The sequence below is a fragment of the Parasteatoda tepidariorum genome, chromosome 3 (genome assembly GCF_982258835.1).
Source record: "Parasteatoda tepidariorum strain Cologne lab strain chromosome 3, Ptep-v5.0, whole genome shotgun sequence".
NCBI lineage: Eukaryota > Metazoa > Arthropoda > Arachnida > Araneae > Theridiidae > Parasteatoda > Parasteatoda tepidariorum.
The window spans coordinates 3,277,633-3,294,535 of record NC_141757.1 but is presented as its reverse complement, the minus strand read 5'-3'; the positions used below and the strand labels follow the sequence as shown (position 1 = coordinate 3,294,535).

Here is a 16,903-nt window from a genome sequence, read left to right as displayed (position 1 = left end):
TTTTTTTAGAGATCTTTTAAGTTCGTGTTAGCTTTGAGAAAGCTAACATCATTTAATATTTATCATAAAAAGTGTGTTGCTATGGCAATTGTTACTACGTAGGATTCTACAAATAGCAAGAAAAATAAAGGGGAAAAAAAGATATCGAAGGAAAAAAATGTAATCGAATCAATCAATTAGAAGATACTAACCCTTCAACTTCCACTCCCGCAAGCCATTAAGACTATCCTCTGCTCTTTAGAAAAATTTCTGGCTATATTTTTAGCATCACATTTTGACGAAGTGTTACATAAAGCAGCAAATCGAAAACTGGTCATTAGAAAAGTAAATCTAATTTTAACATATTTTGATTTTATTTTACATCATATCGGTAAGTTTGTTTTCTACTTTTTCTTCATCTTAAACTCATTTACAATTACATTATTTTTTTAAAGGCATATACATATTTCTAACGAATGAATTCTATCTAAGGAGAATTAATATTTATTTTGAAATGTTCCTGTCGTAAAGGAATGCGTCCTGAAGAGAACTTTTACGCGTTTTCCTATCAATTTATATATATATATATATATATAAACACAAATTAACATGAAAAACATGAATAAAATAAATAGAGAAACAAGAATGGTAAAAGCAAATAGTCGTTATCAAGACACATCTATTGCTATAAATGCGATATTTCTGAATAAAGAATAATTATCCTAAGATAAAAATTATTCTTTATTATATATAAAGGGAGAGAACAGTATACCATTTAATACTATTTAATCTTCTGCTTAAAGTTATTGAAAAATACGTAGGAGGCATTAATGAATTGATTGGATTTATAAAAATTGAATAGGAATTATTCGGTGCAGTTAAGGAAATTTACTATTTATTATACTAAAAGTAGTTTTATGTGTTTATAGGTTGAGTGAGATGGGAAGTCAGTACTACAAAGAAACAACTACAACCGAAAAATGGACAAATAGCACAGGAAATCTTACTGTAAAAGAAGGTATTTCTTAGAATCCTTCAATTAATTAATCTTTATTATCTTTCAAAAAGATGTTTACAGTATGTGTAAAGTTTTATCTCCAAATATTCTTTTATGCATGTCCTTCTTTCATCTAGTGGCTCTCCTTTTATCTAGTATTGTAGATTTCTTTTTCCCATGCTCCATAAAACGTATAGTTTGTCTAAAGTAAGAACTCCCCTAGCCATTCGTCTGAACCCGTGGCGGTGACTATGGTAACGAAGTATAACTATTTCAAGTAGGGGTGTGGGGTCATTGTTTAGGACAGGTTTTGGCTTGGGTCGGCAGGAGTAAAGGGAATCTGCTTCCTCTGTCTGTTGTATTATCCCAAGAGTAAAGAGAAGCTACCCTCCCTAAAATACGCTATTCTTGTTTCCATAGCAGCAGAAGTCCTAAGACTTTGTGACGGGGGGAGTTCTAACAAAGTATATCTACTAAATTTTATCAACATGTCTCCACTAGAACTTACTCTAAGCATCAGGATAACTTTAGTAGTAATTATAATTTGTTTTTGTTTTCCAGAAACCTATTGGTTCCGAGAGGCTCGCCCACCAGACTGGAGCCAGATAGTGTATGAACTAGAATGGGCCTGGGATGTCCATGTGTACGGGTCGGGAAGTCTCTTCTGCGTGTTGTCCATTCTGTGTTTGCTCACTGTTCTCCGCCTCAATTCTCAACTGACCGAAAGACCACACTTGTCATCCCTCAACATATTTTTAGGAATACTCGCCACTTCTAGATTCATCGTTCTATTCGCCGATCCCTACGGATCTAGAAAGGTGAAAAGCTCTCTTCAAATCGATTCTTTTTACGAAAATAATACCCAAGTCAAAAATTTTGATGCTTTTTTCATTGATGGACCGACATAATATTGATGGTAACCATCATAATTCCATCATGAACCATCATATTTTTTTGATGGTAACCAACATAAGTAACCATCACCTCAATGTAGGAATTCGGAATGATTTATGATGGTCCATCATAAAAAAAAAATTTTAAAAATTGTTCTGATTCCTGAGAAATAGCAAGATTTCTCATCAAACCCCCATAGAAATGTATAGTTGGAACCATCATGGATCATCACGGATTGTTGGTCCATGAGAATCAAACTTCTCTTGATGGGTAACCATCATACTATTAAAGTAGCATTTTCCGTCACGAATGAGGGAAGTTTGTTGGCATATCAAAACCATGATTGCATAATAGAAAATGTTGGATGATGGTGACCATGAAATGATGTTGGACCATCATGACTCACACTGAAACCAACATAAACCATCAAAATATTTTGATGGAGCCATCAAGAATTTTAACTTGGGTATGCTATTGACATAACTGAGTTTATTCAAAGCTGTTCGGTCATTTTTGAAAATAAAGCAAAACGTCAAATGTGAAGAGAAGTCACAGTTTTCATTAAAAAAAATTGTCAATATTTACTCCAACGCTTCACTATCTGGGCTCATAAAAATTTGCGAAAATTGCGAATTTTTCATTTACGCTGATAATCTAGGAGGGGGAAAAACGGCCAGGGTTGGACATTTTTTTTAAAAAAAAAGTTATCTTATTTGTTTCCTTTTTTGTGATGGAACAAGTAAGATCATCAAAATTTATGATCTTTCTAATTATCTTCGCAGAGTTCGTTTACTGACTAGCCACATAGCAAAATAAGGCTTATTTTTCGACCTTTTAATCTAAAAAGGTTTTTGTGCAGTTTAAATGTAAACCTTGAAACGAGATTTGTGACAATCTGCTTTATTCTACGCACATTACCCTATTAAAAAAAAATTGGAAAATTACAAAACAACCTTCTATATAAAAACCTTAAATCGAGGTTAGGTCTTATAAACTTTAATGTAAGTAATTATAAGGTTTCTTTTCGCAACGTCTTGTATCCTTAGCTAAAATTCACCTTGTCATAAAATTTTAATAGACAATGCCATTTACCTATCGCTATTGTGAGATCAGCTAAAATGTCATTATGGAATTAAATGACCATTTTACCTCAGTGACAATATTTTTTTTTAAAAAAAAGCTTTAAAAAAGTATTTTTAATCCTTTTAGGATGAAAGGTTTGAAACTGCAATATTTTTGCTTTATTGAAAAAAGGGTTTTAGTACAAACATTTTAGTGACAATAATAAGAAAATTCCGAGACAAGGTTGCCGTAAGGCCACATACCTTCTGGCAGAGATGGGCATTTGTTATTCAGAATAATGAATAAAGAATGAAGAATAATTATTCAAAATCTGAATAATGAATAAAGATTTATTCATTAGTCAGAAATATTAAATCATTCATTATTCTTTATTCATTAGTCAAGAATAACTGAATAATTTCACTGATCAGCAGAAATGGGCATGGAATACTCTAATTGACTACGATTATGACAACTACGTATAAAACGCTAATCCTTTTCAAGTATATTTATATAATGTTTGAGGAAATTAACTTTTGTTTAACATAATGCATACTTTTGAGAAATGGTTACATGGCAAAAAAGCGTTTAATTTTTTAAGTTAAAATTTTATTTAAGAATTTAAAATAAGATTATCGTTTGCTTTCAAAAACTATAAGAAATTGTGTTTTATAGATTTTAGAACAAAATTTTAAAATGAACTTAAGTAACTAAACTGTTATAAACCTACTTTTTAGCACAACTAAGTATGTTACGCTGGAGTAATTTAAAATAAAATAAAAATAAAAATTCATACTTGTATTAGTTTTATAGTTAAATTCCTAAAATAAGACGTTTAAGAGCAAACGATGTTTTGCATCTCGTTATAGACAAAGACATATTGATTGCATTTTTCGCTGGTTATTCAAAATTTTATTCAGAAAAATTAGTCATGACTAATGAGTTTATTCATCAATCATTATTCAAACATTTTTATACATTTGCATAATGAATGATGAATAATGGCTAAATTTTCATATGAATAATCATTGAGAATAAATTTAGTCATGAATAAAATTTTCGTGAATGATGCCCATCACTGCCTTCTGGGTTGTCTGTTGTGGAAAGTTAAGGCCTGTTTACACGATCCAAGTTCTTGGACGAAGATTGATGTAAACGTGTTTTGCTTTGAGCTTGGATAGTGTAAGCTATCATCCAAGCACTTGGATTATAGAGCATGTTCTACTTTCGGTCCAAGTTTTTCCTCCTTTAACCAATCAACTTCTTAAGTTTTGTGACGTCAACAAGCAGGCATCAGATTATGTCATTTAGTTGTCCGTTTACATATATTTTAGTCCAAATAAATTAATTTGTTGTCTATTTGTGATATTATGACTTTAGTTAGTAATTTTTTTGTATTCAAGAAAGTATGATTTTAAAATGTTGGATATGAACAATACGCATGCGCAGGTTATTCATCCGACTAATCAGTGACATTCAAGAACTAAGATAGTGTCGACGAACCATTCAATTTCTTGGAAAGATGAATTCCTTCAATGTCCCGGAGTCAAGAATTTAGACCACGTAAACAGGCCTTTAGACGAAACTTTTCATGCACTTACTCTGCTAACTTAAATATTTTAGAAGTTATTTTATATATTTAAGTTATTTAACCGTTTTTGCTGGACACATCTTTACAACATGATGGGCTATTTGGTTTAAATTTAAATCTTTGCCTCAAGGCACTTAACAGAGTTAAACTGAAATTATTTTCTTTGAACAGACAGCTAAACAGCGTTTAAATGGTAGTATATATATTTGTAGGTAGTTAGGTACTTTATTTACGTCGCACTGGAGCTGCACAATAGGCTATTGGCGACGGTCTGGAAAACGTCCCTGAGGATGATCCGAAGACATGCCATCACAATTTTGATCCTCTGCAGAGAGGATGGCTCCCCCGCTTCGGTAGCCCGACGACCTGCGAGTGAAGTCAAGCACTTTGCGTAGGACAGTTTAACGAGAACCAATCCTGCTCACCCTTGGTCCCTACACATGCTGATGAAAGTGGTTAACCACCCGCTTACTGACCGCATCCAATGATGCCTGACTTCAGTGTTCAACTGGGAACCGCGTCTTTACAATCAGTCCACTGCGGGACGCATCTATTTGTAGAATTAATTATTGACGTTTGTTAAAATTATAAAGATATACTTCTGTGAAAGATTTCACTGAAGTTGACTTGAAAATTAAATAAAGTTTTGCCATTATGGTAAACTACGCAGTTTGTTATTCTTTTTCATAAATCACTCATTTTTGCTGAGGGTTTGGCTAATAGGACTCAAACTGTTTATTGTGGCTCGCTTTGCTATCTTTGAACTAACCATTAAAGTGATGGTTTAATTTCAGGCTCTACCGGTGGTGATGCTGCAAGTGCTTTGGGACTTGGGCTATCCATGCCTCGTGTCTGCATTCGGTCTTTTGCAACTATCATTTGTGAGGACGACTCAAGTGAAGATGTCGCAGATGAGTGACGAGAGCACAGCCACTGTCATCATCACCTTTCATTTCTGTCTCATCATTACATCTGGCGTCCTTGCAGCCCTTCAGCATTCCCTTAGGGTAATCTATTAAAGCGTTAACCTACACTACACTTCGAGCCTTGAATGTTCACGTGATTAAAGTATGGCTCATCTTCATTCAATAGATTTGCTCTCTGTGTCTATGTCTGGTAAAATTCTTTGAGATAAGATTATTCCGTTTATACCAAATTTATCTCTCGGTTGCTAAGCAACGAACTTGTATCTAAGGCTCCTATACCTCCTATATATCCTTTTCTAATTCAGGGGCTCTATACAAATCTAATGATGATGTCGCAGTTTTCCATTGTTGTCAATTCATTTTTAGTGGCCGTAAAATCACGTGGTAGGATTCTGTTTTCCCACATTAATTTTTAGATTGCTTTAGTTGTCATCAGAGTAAAATGAATGTTGTTTACCTATAAATATTTTTGCATTCCTTATTTAAAGGGACTCTTAATATTACGTTTTTGATTTTGTTTGTTCTCTATATTTAGAGTATAAAGGATAGTTTATAATTGTTAGAATAACGTCATTCTAAATTATGTTTTGAGAAATTGAGAGTTTAAGAGGATTGTTTTTTCGTTTTTTTATTAGAATAACGTAATTTCACGTTTTCAGACAAAGTTATTTAAATTGGCGTCTGATCTTATTATAACCATTTCACAATTATTATTTTTTGATGCAACTTACATTAATTTACTATTATGAATTGCGGTTAAAGAGATTCGCTAAATGATTCAGAACTTAATTTTCAACTTTATGCACAAAATGATTAATGTAAAAATTGTATTTAAAATATACATCCGTCCTTTTGGTAAGCAAAAATACTAAATTACAGTCTCATCAATTTTGTTATTACTTTTAATTTTAAATATTATTTAAAAAAAATGATTGCTTAAAAATAATGATTTATGTTCACTTTTAGATCTTAATAGTATCGCAAGGGAAATATTTGGATGTGAGAAGTGTTCATTTTAGTATATACATCTTTAGTTAAATAATTTCAACTGTTTCACGCCAAGAAAACAGCAATTATTTCGAAGTAATCATCGGGGTTGATGAGCGTCAGCGAACAGGGTGCTTAACCCCCTAGTGAGATGATCATGATATTTTCCTTAAATGGACTTCGTGAAAGAGAATACTTCTGAAGAAAACAGTCTCTGCGTTTAAATATTGCTTCAATTGATGTTGAGCGAAAATTTAATTGCGGAATCTGCTGTTTAGGGGAGATGCTTGTATTACTCCTATTCCCCCCCCCCCCATTCGCTAATATGTGGTTTGGTCTGACGATTTGCATTGAATTTTTCAGTACACCCAAAGAGCTCTCGTAAAAGCAACATGTCTTTATAAAACCTCTATCTATGTATAGTTCCTATATTTGAACATAATTCAAGGAGTTGTGACACGCGGGAAATAGTATGTGATTGACTGAAAGTTAAAATTTAAAAAAAAACGATACGCTTTTACAAGAACTGTGAAGCTAGTATCTAAACGTAGTTTAAAGAACTACAACATGGAGATAAAATTTTGTGATTGGCTGAGAGTCAAGTTTAAGAACAACAAGCTCAAAGCAACAAAATATGATTTTACAAGATCGATTACGGTAAACGTAACGTAAGCATAGTTTTAAGAGTTGCGTCATACAGACATAAGTCTAATATTAGCTGAGAGTCAAGATTTATCGAAAATAAACTAAACGGAAATAATCTCGTACATAGAAGTACAAAATGAAATTTTAAAAAAAAAATTGTGCTCATGCGCCTACTAGATGCGCGGTTTGTGACAAATTACATAATATTTTAACGTTCTTTTTAAATTCCCAAGTCAATCTTTTTGATGGTTTTCTATTGATGGACCAATATAATCTTGATGGTAACCATCAATAATTCCATCATGAACCTTTATATTTCTTGATGGTAAACAGCAACCACCACCCCAATGTAGGAATTCGGACTGATCTATGATGGTCCAACATTAGAGAAATTTGTTTTGATGGTATATTCCTGCTGAACCAACAAGAATTATTAAACCATCATGAAAATGCATTGTTGTACAATTTGGACCATTACGAATTTCCATCATAGTATCAAATATTTGAATGATCATGAATAACCATCATTCCAATGTAGGAAATCGGGCAGATTTATGATGGTCTAACATTTAAAAAAAATTCTTTTGATGGTATATTTCTGACAACCAACAAAAATTCCCATTAAACCATCATGTATAGATGGAACCATCATGGATTGTTGATCCATGAGAATCAAACTTCTCTTGATGGTTAACCATCATAATATTAAAGTATCATCTTCCATCATGGGAAGAGGAAAGTTTGTTGGCATGTCATAACCCATGAACGCATAATAGAAAATGTTGGATGATGGTGACCATCAAATGATGTCGAACCATCATGAATCGCACTGAACCCAACATAAGCCATCAAAATCTTTTGATGCGATCAAAAGTGATGGAAACTATACTCAAGTCAAAACGGGAATTTTGACTTGGATATAGAAACTTTATGTGTAGTGAGTATTTGAATTCAGATTTCTTAATACCCTGAAATTAATTTTGTTCTATCCTTTGCAGATAGTGTGGCTATTTGTGCAGGTGTTATTCATAGCGTGGGGCAGTTTTCTCTGTCTTTCATCCCTTCTTGGTTGTCTTCGCTTATTACGTTCCATTGTCCAGGTGCAGATCATTATGCAGGTTATCTTTCACAAATATTTAACGGTGCACTTATCCGTGCATAATAAATAATCTTTAAGCTACTGTCCAGTTAGAACAAGAACTCCTCCCGACTGAAACACTGTCGATGTCAGCCGCCATGGTAACCAGTTCTAACTCCGTGCCTTATGACAAGCTTTGTCGGACGAAGGCAACGCTAAGTCAGACTGAAGAATATAAATAGGAAAGAAAATCCAGCTTTCATTGGCTTAATGCATAGCTTGTCCGTAAAAAGCCACGAAGTCTTAGACTGTCTGCTGCTATAGAAACAAGAAATATCCCATTTCAAAGAGGGGAGCTTCTTTTCCCCCTGATTTCCTTACTCTCTCTGACCCGAGTCAAAACCTGTCTTAAATGATGTCCTACCTTGAAATAGCTAAAACTCGTAACCATAGTAACAGCCACCACTCCAGACGAATGACTAGGGGAGTTCTTTACATAGTCAAATTATAAACCGGTCCCCCAGAGTTAGGCGTGGTTCCCGAGCATAAAAGAGAAAACAACATTTAGGGGCACAACAACAGAGGTTATTGAAACCGTGTTCTCACCTTCCTCTCCTCCTCGCCACTACTACGGTTGGGGAGAAGAAAAAAGTTGATTTTTTTTATTGTTAGCTTATTTCGCACTATTGGTAAACAGTACCGTACTATTAGTTAAAATATTTTTTGAGATTACATTTATATCATCCGTGTTGATAGTGGGTTGGTGGGAAGCAGAGTTGAGTTGAGACGAGAATTTAGAATTGTCCAACAACCGGTTCACACGTGACGTACCTCATAGAACAGTTCCCCGGGTTAGTTAGGTATTAAAGAATTCTTCTCTTTTCTTTGGTCAGGCCTAGAATCAGGCGCGTGATGATTGGCTCCTTTTGCTTGCCTTCAGGAATGGTGTAAATTTAACAAGCTTTATTTCAGGCGTCAGAAGACTACTTTCAGTCCTCGTGTAAGTGGTGTGTAATGGGTAAGGAATTACATGAAAGCGAAATTCCGTATCCCTATTTAAAGCGACCCACCCTGATAACCACAAGTCTGGAGGAGTTCTCGTGATGGAGTAGCAGTACAAACTGCTATTTTTTGTATCCTTGCACGTTACAATACTAGATCTTCTGTTAGTCATCTTCATCTTTTGTTGATCCCATCTTTTACCACTAGGCTGACCGCAGATGCGAAATTAAGAACCTGACGCCAGTCAACATGTTCGCGGAACCTGGAGCAGAGGTTCAACTCATGCCTCGAATCCGAATCACTGATGTCAACGAACAAACTCACAGTTTCACAGCCAGCACAGTCTCCCTCCATTTGGATCAACAGAGAACACCACCACCACCTCAGCGTAAGCATCCTATTCCAAATCCAAAAAAATGCGTTTAAAAAAGAAGCAGCCAGCACAATAATTACCCAGATAGAAAAATAAGGTTCATTTTTTACGCAGCAAAAACTTTAAATGTAAACCTGAAAAGGTTTGTTATGCGGCTTATGTGTAAACCTTCTAACCTAAAAACGAGATCTGAGACAATCTGCTCTATCCTTTAGTATAAAAACCTTAAATCGAGGTTCACTTAGGGTTTACAAGCGTCAAAAGAAATCTTTCAATAAAGCTAGTCTCAAGGTGACAATAATCTTAGATCTAGGTAACTATAAGATTTCTTTTCGCAAAGTCTTGCCTGCTCAGGTGAAACCCACCTTGTCATGAAATTTTAATGGAAAAGGACAGGATGAAAAGTTTAAAACTGCAATATTTTTCCTTTATTGAAAAAAGGTTTACAGTACAAACATTTTGGTGACACTAAAAAGAAAATTCCGAGACAAGGTTGCTGTAAGGTTACATGCTCTCTGGGTTAAGAGCTGTGAATACTAACGAATGCAGCAAACAGGAGTGGCTCCCTTAGCTAGAAAAAATTTCAAGACATCCACTGCAAACATACTTAGCATGTTCGAACCTATTTAATATTTTTACCACGTTTATATAAACTTGCCTTCGTGTATGTCTGTCCGGGTGGAATTTTGTAATCGATTTTAAACTAACTTCCCGACTAGCTACAAACTTCAAATTTGGCACATAGTTCAGAATTGGATGACAATGCATGAAAATGAAGAGAAAAAAGACATACAAAGTAAAATAAAATTAAAATTTAAAAAAAAAATTTTTTTTTCGAGATTGTCTTTTGTTGTCGATTCCATTATTTCAAATTAGTATTACATGTCAGGTGAAAAGATTTTCATTGTCGGAGTATTTTTATTGGCTGAAAAATCACGTGGTAGGATCCAGTTTTTCCTCATTCATTTCCAGATTGTTTTGGTTGCCATCAGCATAAAACTAATGAAAGTCGTAAAGGTATTGTTTTTCCCTAATTTAAAATGAAAGTTCTATTATTCGTAGTAGTCTTGACTACTCTTGACTAAGAAAAATGATCTAAATAAAAATATATATTTTTAAGAACCACGTTTTTTGTAGTGAAGGATAATAATTAAAAAGTAATAATTTTTAAAAAATATAAAATAAAAATTCAAAATTAAAAAAATTATAATTTAAAATAAAAAAATTCAAAATAAAAAATAATATTTTTAAAAACCACGTTTTTGTAGTGGAGAATAATAATTTAAAAAAAAATTGAAAAACGAAAAACGTGGGGTGCATGAAATACATAACAGTACATATACACATACATATACACATTTTCTTACTCATACACATGCACAGCCGCATACACATCCACATATGCATATCCACATTCAGATACATTTACAATTACAGATATACATACACATATTCTCAAGAGCACACATACGCACACTAATATAACATTACTGTTATGTATTTCATGCGCCCCACGTTTTTCGTATTTCAATTTTTTTTAATTATTATTCTCCACTACAAAAACGTGGTTTTTAAAAATATTATTTTTTATTTTGAATTTTTTTTAAGTTATAATTAACATTTCTTGGAGCATATAAGTATATTTTTGAAAAATACACCGTTGTAAAAAATGAAGAGAGAATTTGCAGAATATTTATAAAACTACTGGACCGATTTTGATGAAATTTGATATGTACACACACTGATACACTACAAAACAAATAACCATTCAACGATATTGTAATACACACACACGTAACACTCGTTGGAGGTATAAAACAGCGGTTGCAGAATGAACAATAAAAATGGGTTAATAGAGGGTATGGTTCTCTCTTATGCAGGACTTGCAGTGTGATTTCATACTTGACATAAGGCAGTTTATCATTTCATGTAAGCAATTTCCTACTTCAACGAGTGTTACTCACGATCATGCGGGTATATTACAATATTGTTGAATGGTTATGTGTTTTGTAGTGTATTAACGTATGTACATACATAAATTTTCATTAAAATCGGTACAGTATTTCTAGAGATAATCGACCCAGTCTGCAAATTCTCTTAATTTCTTACCACCAGTATACATAATTTGTTACGTTAAAATTTCATATTGTTGAAACATGTGTAAATTCTTTCACCTTAGGTTCTGAAACTTATCCTATGAATTCTATTCCTCACTCGCCAACGCGATTCAATCCACCAGATTCTAAAACCAAAGCAGAAGATGCGGCTGCCATGAAACCTCTCATTGTAAGTCTCAGTAATCAATTACTTGTAATCGTGATTACAGCTGCAATCATGATAATAATCATTGATTTCAGTAATCAATTACTTGTCATATTGATCACAATTCACCAAAATTTTGATTACATCTGTAATCGTGATTCCAAGTAATTGCAATTCAAAGTAACCACAACAAAAAAGATTACTGGTAATTATGACTGCACGTAATCAAAATATATGACCACATGTAATCATGATTACTTGTAATCCATTGTGCATATTGCATACATTGAGATAACATGTATATACCCATGTAAAATTTGTAAGAAGCATTTTGGTTCAATATATGTATGCACATAAGTACAATATATGTACTCACATATGATATATGAATATACATCTGCACAGTATATGTACGAACATCTGTACAATATTTGCATGTCAAATGATAATGATGCATGTCACAAGACTACGTGTAATAGTATATTTTGATTACTTGTAATCACGATTGCGTGTAATTGAGTATTACATTAATGTATTCAATTTTGTCAGAATGATTTGTTTGGATTAAACTAGATCTTTCTTTTTCTTACAGTCTATTACTTTATCGCCTGATGAAGAAACGAACAAAAATATATTGATCTCGTCCTCTAACATTCACTCGCCTATAAGGTAAGTCATTCACCTTTAAGAAAAAATATTACCGTTGTCATTGCTCCTATCAAAGTCGAAATTTTTGATGGTTTTCTATTGATGGACCAACATAATCTTGATAGTAACCATCAATGATTCTATCATGAACCATCATATTTTTTGATGGTAACCAACATAAGTAACCATCACCTCAATGCAGGAATTCCGACTGATTTATGATGTTCCAACATAAAAAAAATTTTTTTTGATGGTGTATTTCTGAGAACCAACAGGAATTCCCTTTAAATCATCATGGAAATGTATAGTTGGAATTATCATAGACCATCACGGACTGTTGGTCCATGACAATCAAACTTCTCTTGATGTTTAACAGTCATAGTATTAAAGTAGTATTTTCCATCATGGAATGAGGGGAGTTTGTTGGGTCCTATCAAGAACCATGAACTTACAATGGAAAATGTTGGAGGATGGTGAACATCAAATAATGTTGGACCATCATGAATTGCGCTGAAAACAACATAAACCATCAAAATGTTTTGATGGCACCATCAAGAATTTTGAAAATCTATGAGCATCATCACACATCCATGTGATCATATTATTGACGACTACATTATTCCCGTAAAGTGCAAAAGACAACACATTTTGAGTACTTCAGAGGATAGCGATAACAATTAAGTGAAAAATTTTATTTTGTAATGTATTATTGCATTATTATAGTATTATTCTACTTATTGAAAAATGTACTATTTACATTAAAATGAGCTGTGTGATGTACTTGCTTGAGCAATAGGTAACCCACCGTCAGTAGTCCACAATGTTCGAAGTGTACTGGGTTTTCTCGACATTCCGTCTTTACAGCTCAAACGGTTGAAACATATCAGTCACTTATGATGTCCGGCACAATCTCCTTCCATTGCTGTAAAAACTTCCCGAAATCGGCTAAACTCAGAGGCAGTCCAACTTGCCGTTCAGAGATCAGCTCAAATCTGGGGATCCAACAGGCCAAAGATGTGGTAATAATGTGGACACATTCCGGTGACACCCTTGCTGTGTTTGGCCGAGCATTACATGAGTGGAAACACATGAGGCTGAAGGATGTCACTTGTTGTTGTAGCTCATTTACGTCATACTAGAGCTGGCTGCACAAAGGGCTCTAGGCGCTGTCTGGGAAACATCCCTGAGGATGATCCGAAGACATGCCATCGCAATTTTGTTCTTGCGCAGAGGGGATGACACTCCGCTTCGGTGGCCCGATGACCTGCTCACGAAGTCGAGAACTTTACGATAGAACAGTTTAACGAGGACCAATACCGTACACCCTCGGTTCCTACGCAGACTGATCCAAGTGATCACCCATCCGCAGACTCACCGCAGCCAGTGATGCTTGATTTCGGTTCTCTACTGGGAACCGTGTCTTAACAATCAGTCCACTGCGGGACAACTTTTGGTGGAATTAACCCGCATTTGCGTTACATGGAGAGGAAGACCACGGGAAACTTCTAGAGTTAACCTAATGGCAAGGGGACTCTAAACAATGATCCGTCTACCACTGAGGATATTTTACGTCAGCACTGTGGTCGGTGCGAACCGGATGCGGAATTCGCATCGACCAGCCATCGCTGGGTGGGATTCGAACCCGGTTCACCTCATTGGAAGGCAAACGCTCTATCCCCTGAGCCATCATGGCTCAGTATAGAAGACCCCTGCATGTAAAATTTTGTTTCCTTCTTATCTTCTTCTAAATTTTAAGGCTAACTGAGGCTTATCTAACGCAATTTAAGGCTTATCTAACGCAATTTAAGGCTTCTGAAAGATATTGGAGTCGATAACAACGTTACACTCAAATCCACTTTACACTTATAAAATAAAATTATGCTTAACAATCTCTTGAAATGTACAGTGAGCGGGAAAAAAGATCACCCTGAATAACTTTTGATGTAATGATCGGATCTTTACGTTCTGGAACTCAATCTTAATGGTTCAAGGGTTGACTTTAAATATGCTAATTATTGAGTGCAGACGATATTTTAAGTTACGAAATCAGACACAAAAACGCACTTCCTCTGAATAAACATACCCGTTTTTTGACGAATTCCTATTTCTGACCCTCAAAATATGGTTGGGGGGAGGGTAGCAGCAATCTGGAGAATATGGTCCCAATAGCTTGGTCAGGAGGGCGATTCAAAGTTTGGACCCCTTAATGTTAAGTTTCATTTATGCGTTTTTCTTTACATCTCGAGAATTTTTTATTATAATTGAAGAAATTTTGTTCACATTTATAAAATTTGTTTATCTAAAAATAATCCCTTTATTAAATATTTATTATATTATTTAATATCAGTCAAAAAAAAAATTTCTTTTTAACATTTTAGAGAATATAGTTTTACATGGGAAAATTCAAAATTCGAGCAAAATCGGTCAAATAGTTCCTGAGAAATCGAATTTCGAAAAAAAATCTGATGTTTAAAATTCGATTTCTCAGAATCTATTCGACCGATTTTGCTCGAAATTTTGTATTTTCCCATGTAAAGTCCTAAATACATGAAGTCAAATACTTCTTTATCCATTAGTTGTTAGAAAAGCTAAACTAAATGTTTTATTTAACACAATTATTTTTTTTGTAGCCGTTGCGTGGAAGAACTGAAGATCCGTCCGTGCCGAAGCCGTATTGAAAAGCAGTTAAGGCGCCTGATGTGCACCTCGTCCTTTGGTGTGGCTCTCTGCCTCCTCAAGGCCTACGAAGTGTTTGGACCGCACGCTTTCCTATACTCAGTGGCTGCTCTACCCTGGTTCTTCTTTCAAACCATCAGCAGGTATTGCAATAGCGGATTGTGCTGAATTGTAATATTATTACATTCGAAAAGGCATTTTCACGAGAAATTTCGCTCCTTCATTTATTGTTTTATCATAAAATATATTATCACTAACAGCTTTTATATTAGCACCATATATTAGATGATAGTTCTATATTATCACGAAAAAAAATTTCGAAGAAACGAAATATTTTTTCTTTTTAAAAATGAACCCCTTTACAAAGTTAGTTCTATTAATCGGGTTAATATACGAACACCACATATCATTATGTATTTGTTAGGATTACGATTGTTTTATCTGATAAATTTGGACAACTGTAATTTTGGATTACGAATTTTCAAACTATAATTAAGGGAATAACAGAACATTTAGTTTGTATGAACAATAAATTATTCCGAAAATACTTTTCAGAAAGAAAAAAAAATAACAAAATGACAGAAATCAATTATCCAAAAAAATCTTGTACCAAAACACGTTAATACATCCAAAACATTGGGACTAAGTTGTAAATTAAACTAATATTAAAATAAAAAGTGAAAACTTTAATATGAGTGATGAATAAATTCTAGAAAACTTCACAGATCTGTATTACCACTTACACAAATATTCTAGTACGGAATCTGATTTTTTAAAATTCCATAAGCATCCACATTTAGAACTTTCAGTTTTAATCAATTCCTCTTGAAAAAGAACTTTAATGACTAGTATTTTATTTAAAAACGCTGAATAACAGCCGATTTAAGTGGAAAGTGTATATAACATATTATAAATAATAATATTTTAAAAATATGAACAACAAAATATATTTACTAACCAAGAAGTAAAATAGCGTCTTCTTCAGAAATACCACTTCTAATAAGTTGATCTTTTAATTCTTCTTAGTTCAAAAATATGATAATATCACAAGTAAAAATTAAATATTTAACAAAACGTTTAGTCGATGCGAGAACATATCATTTTGAGTTGAGTATAGTTAAGCGCGGCGAGCTCTCTGCTTATCGCTTATAGCTCTGCGTTTCAATCATTTTTATTTAAGTTTGATTTTATTGGAATTACATTGCAGGTTTGTGTGCTTAATTTAGACTTAGAAACCTTTGTCAAATGGAAGGACAGATAGAACAATACAGAGAAGGAAGGCATGAAGTTACATCCAGGATAGTAGCGGGATTCGAACCCGCTACCTCCAAGCTTTGCACAGCGTCTTTTATTTATTTAAGCAAATTGTTCCATCACACCGTCATGGCAAACTAAAATCTACATTGTTTTCCTTTTTAAAATAAAACGATACAAAATCTGGCTTATAACTCACACCCAATTAACTACTAAACAAAATTCTGTATAGAACTAAAATTTAAAAAAAATTCTGATCGCCTTTGGGCGATCACAGATTACCCACTGACAAAATGGTTGTTGTCTAATTTGTTTTTGTCTTTTTGGAAAAGCATCTTTATTGTGTTTTCATCTTGGGCATCTTTAACTGTTAATCCTAAACTGCTCGGTACATAATTTCGCAGACATATTTGAATGCAAATCAGACACATTCTGTGTAAATTCTTTTGATGATTGTACAGACATTGAACAGCCAATCGAGATCAATATTAACATTTTCGGATTGGTATAATGGTGTTTGAAGAAGATT

General features: G+C 33.8%; 2 protein-coding genes across 3 annotated transcripts in view; one reads left to right on the top strand and one right to left on the bottom strand.

Moving 5' to 3' along the window:
* Positions 1–16,202, bottom strand: part of LOC107454124 (phosphatidylinositol phosphatase PTPRQ) — a 124,052-nt gene extending 107,850 nt beyond the window's left edge. The window contains exon 1 of the mRNA XM_087158602.1: positions 16,079–16,202. The gene's annotated coding sequence lies outside the window, so the exon portion shown is untranslated. The remainder of the gene's footprint in view (positions 1–16,078) is intronic.
* Positions 1–16,903, top strand: part of LOC107454086 (uncharacterized) — a 34,835-nt gene that overhangs the window by 14,928 nt on the left and 3,004 nt on the right. Inside the window, exons 2-9 of one of the 2 annotated variants that reach the window (XM_016071145.5) lie at positions 909–997; positions 1,538–1,794; positions 5,318–5,530; positions 8,080–8,199; positions 9,369–9,549; positions 11,714–11,820; positions 12,389–12,465; positions 15,075–15,263. In XM_016071145.5, coding sequence (XP_015926631.3) covers positions 919–997; positions 1,538–1,794; positions 5,318–5,530; positions 8,080–8,199; positions 9,369–9,549; positions 11,714–11,820; positions 12,389–12,465; positions 15,075–15,263 — 1,223 coding nt within the window. In that variant the 5' untranslated portion in view covers positions 909–918. The remainder of the gene's footprint in view (positions 1–908; positions 998–1,537; positions 1,795–5,317; positions 5,531–8,079; positions 8,200–9,368; positions 9,550–11,713; positions 11,821–12,388; positions 12,466–15,074; positions 15,264–16,903) is intronic. The other variant, XM_016071153.5, reaches the window with a different exon arrangement.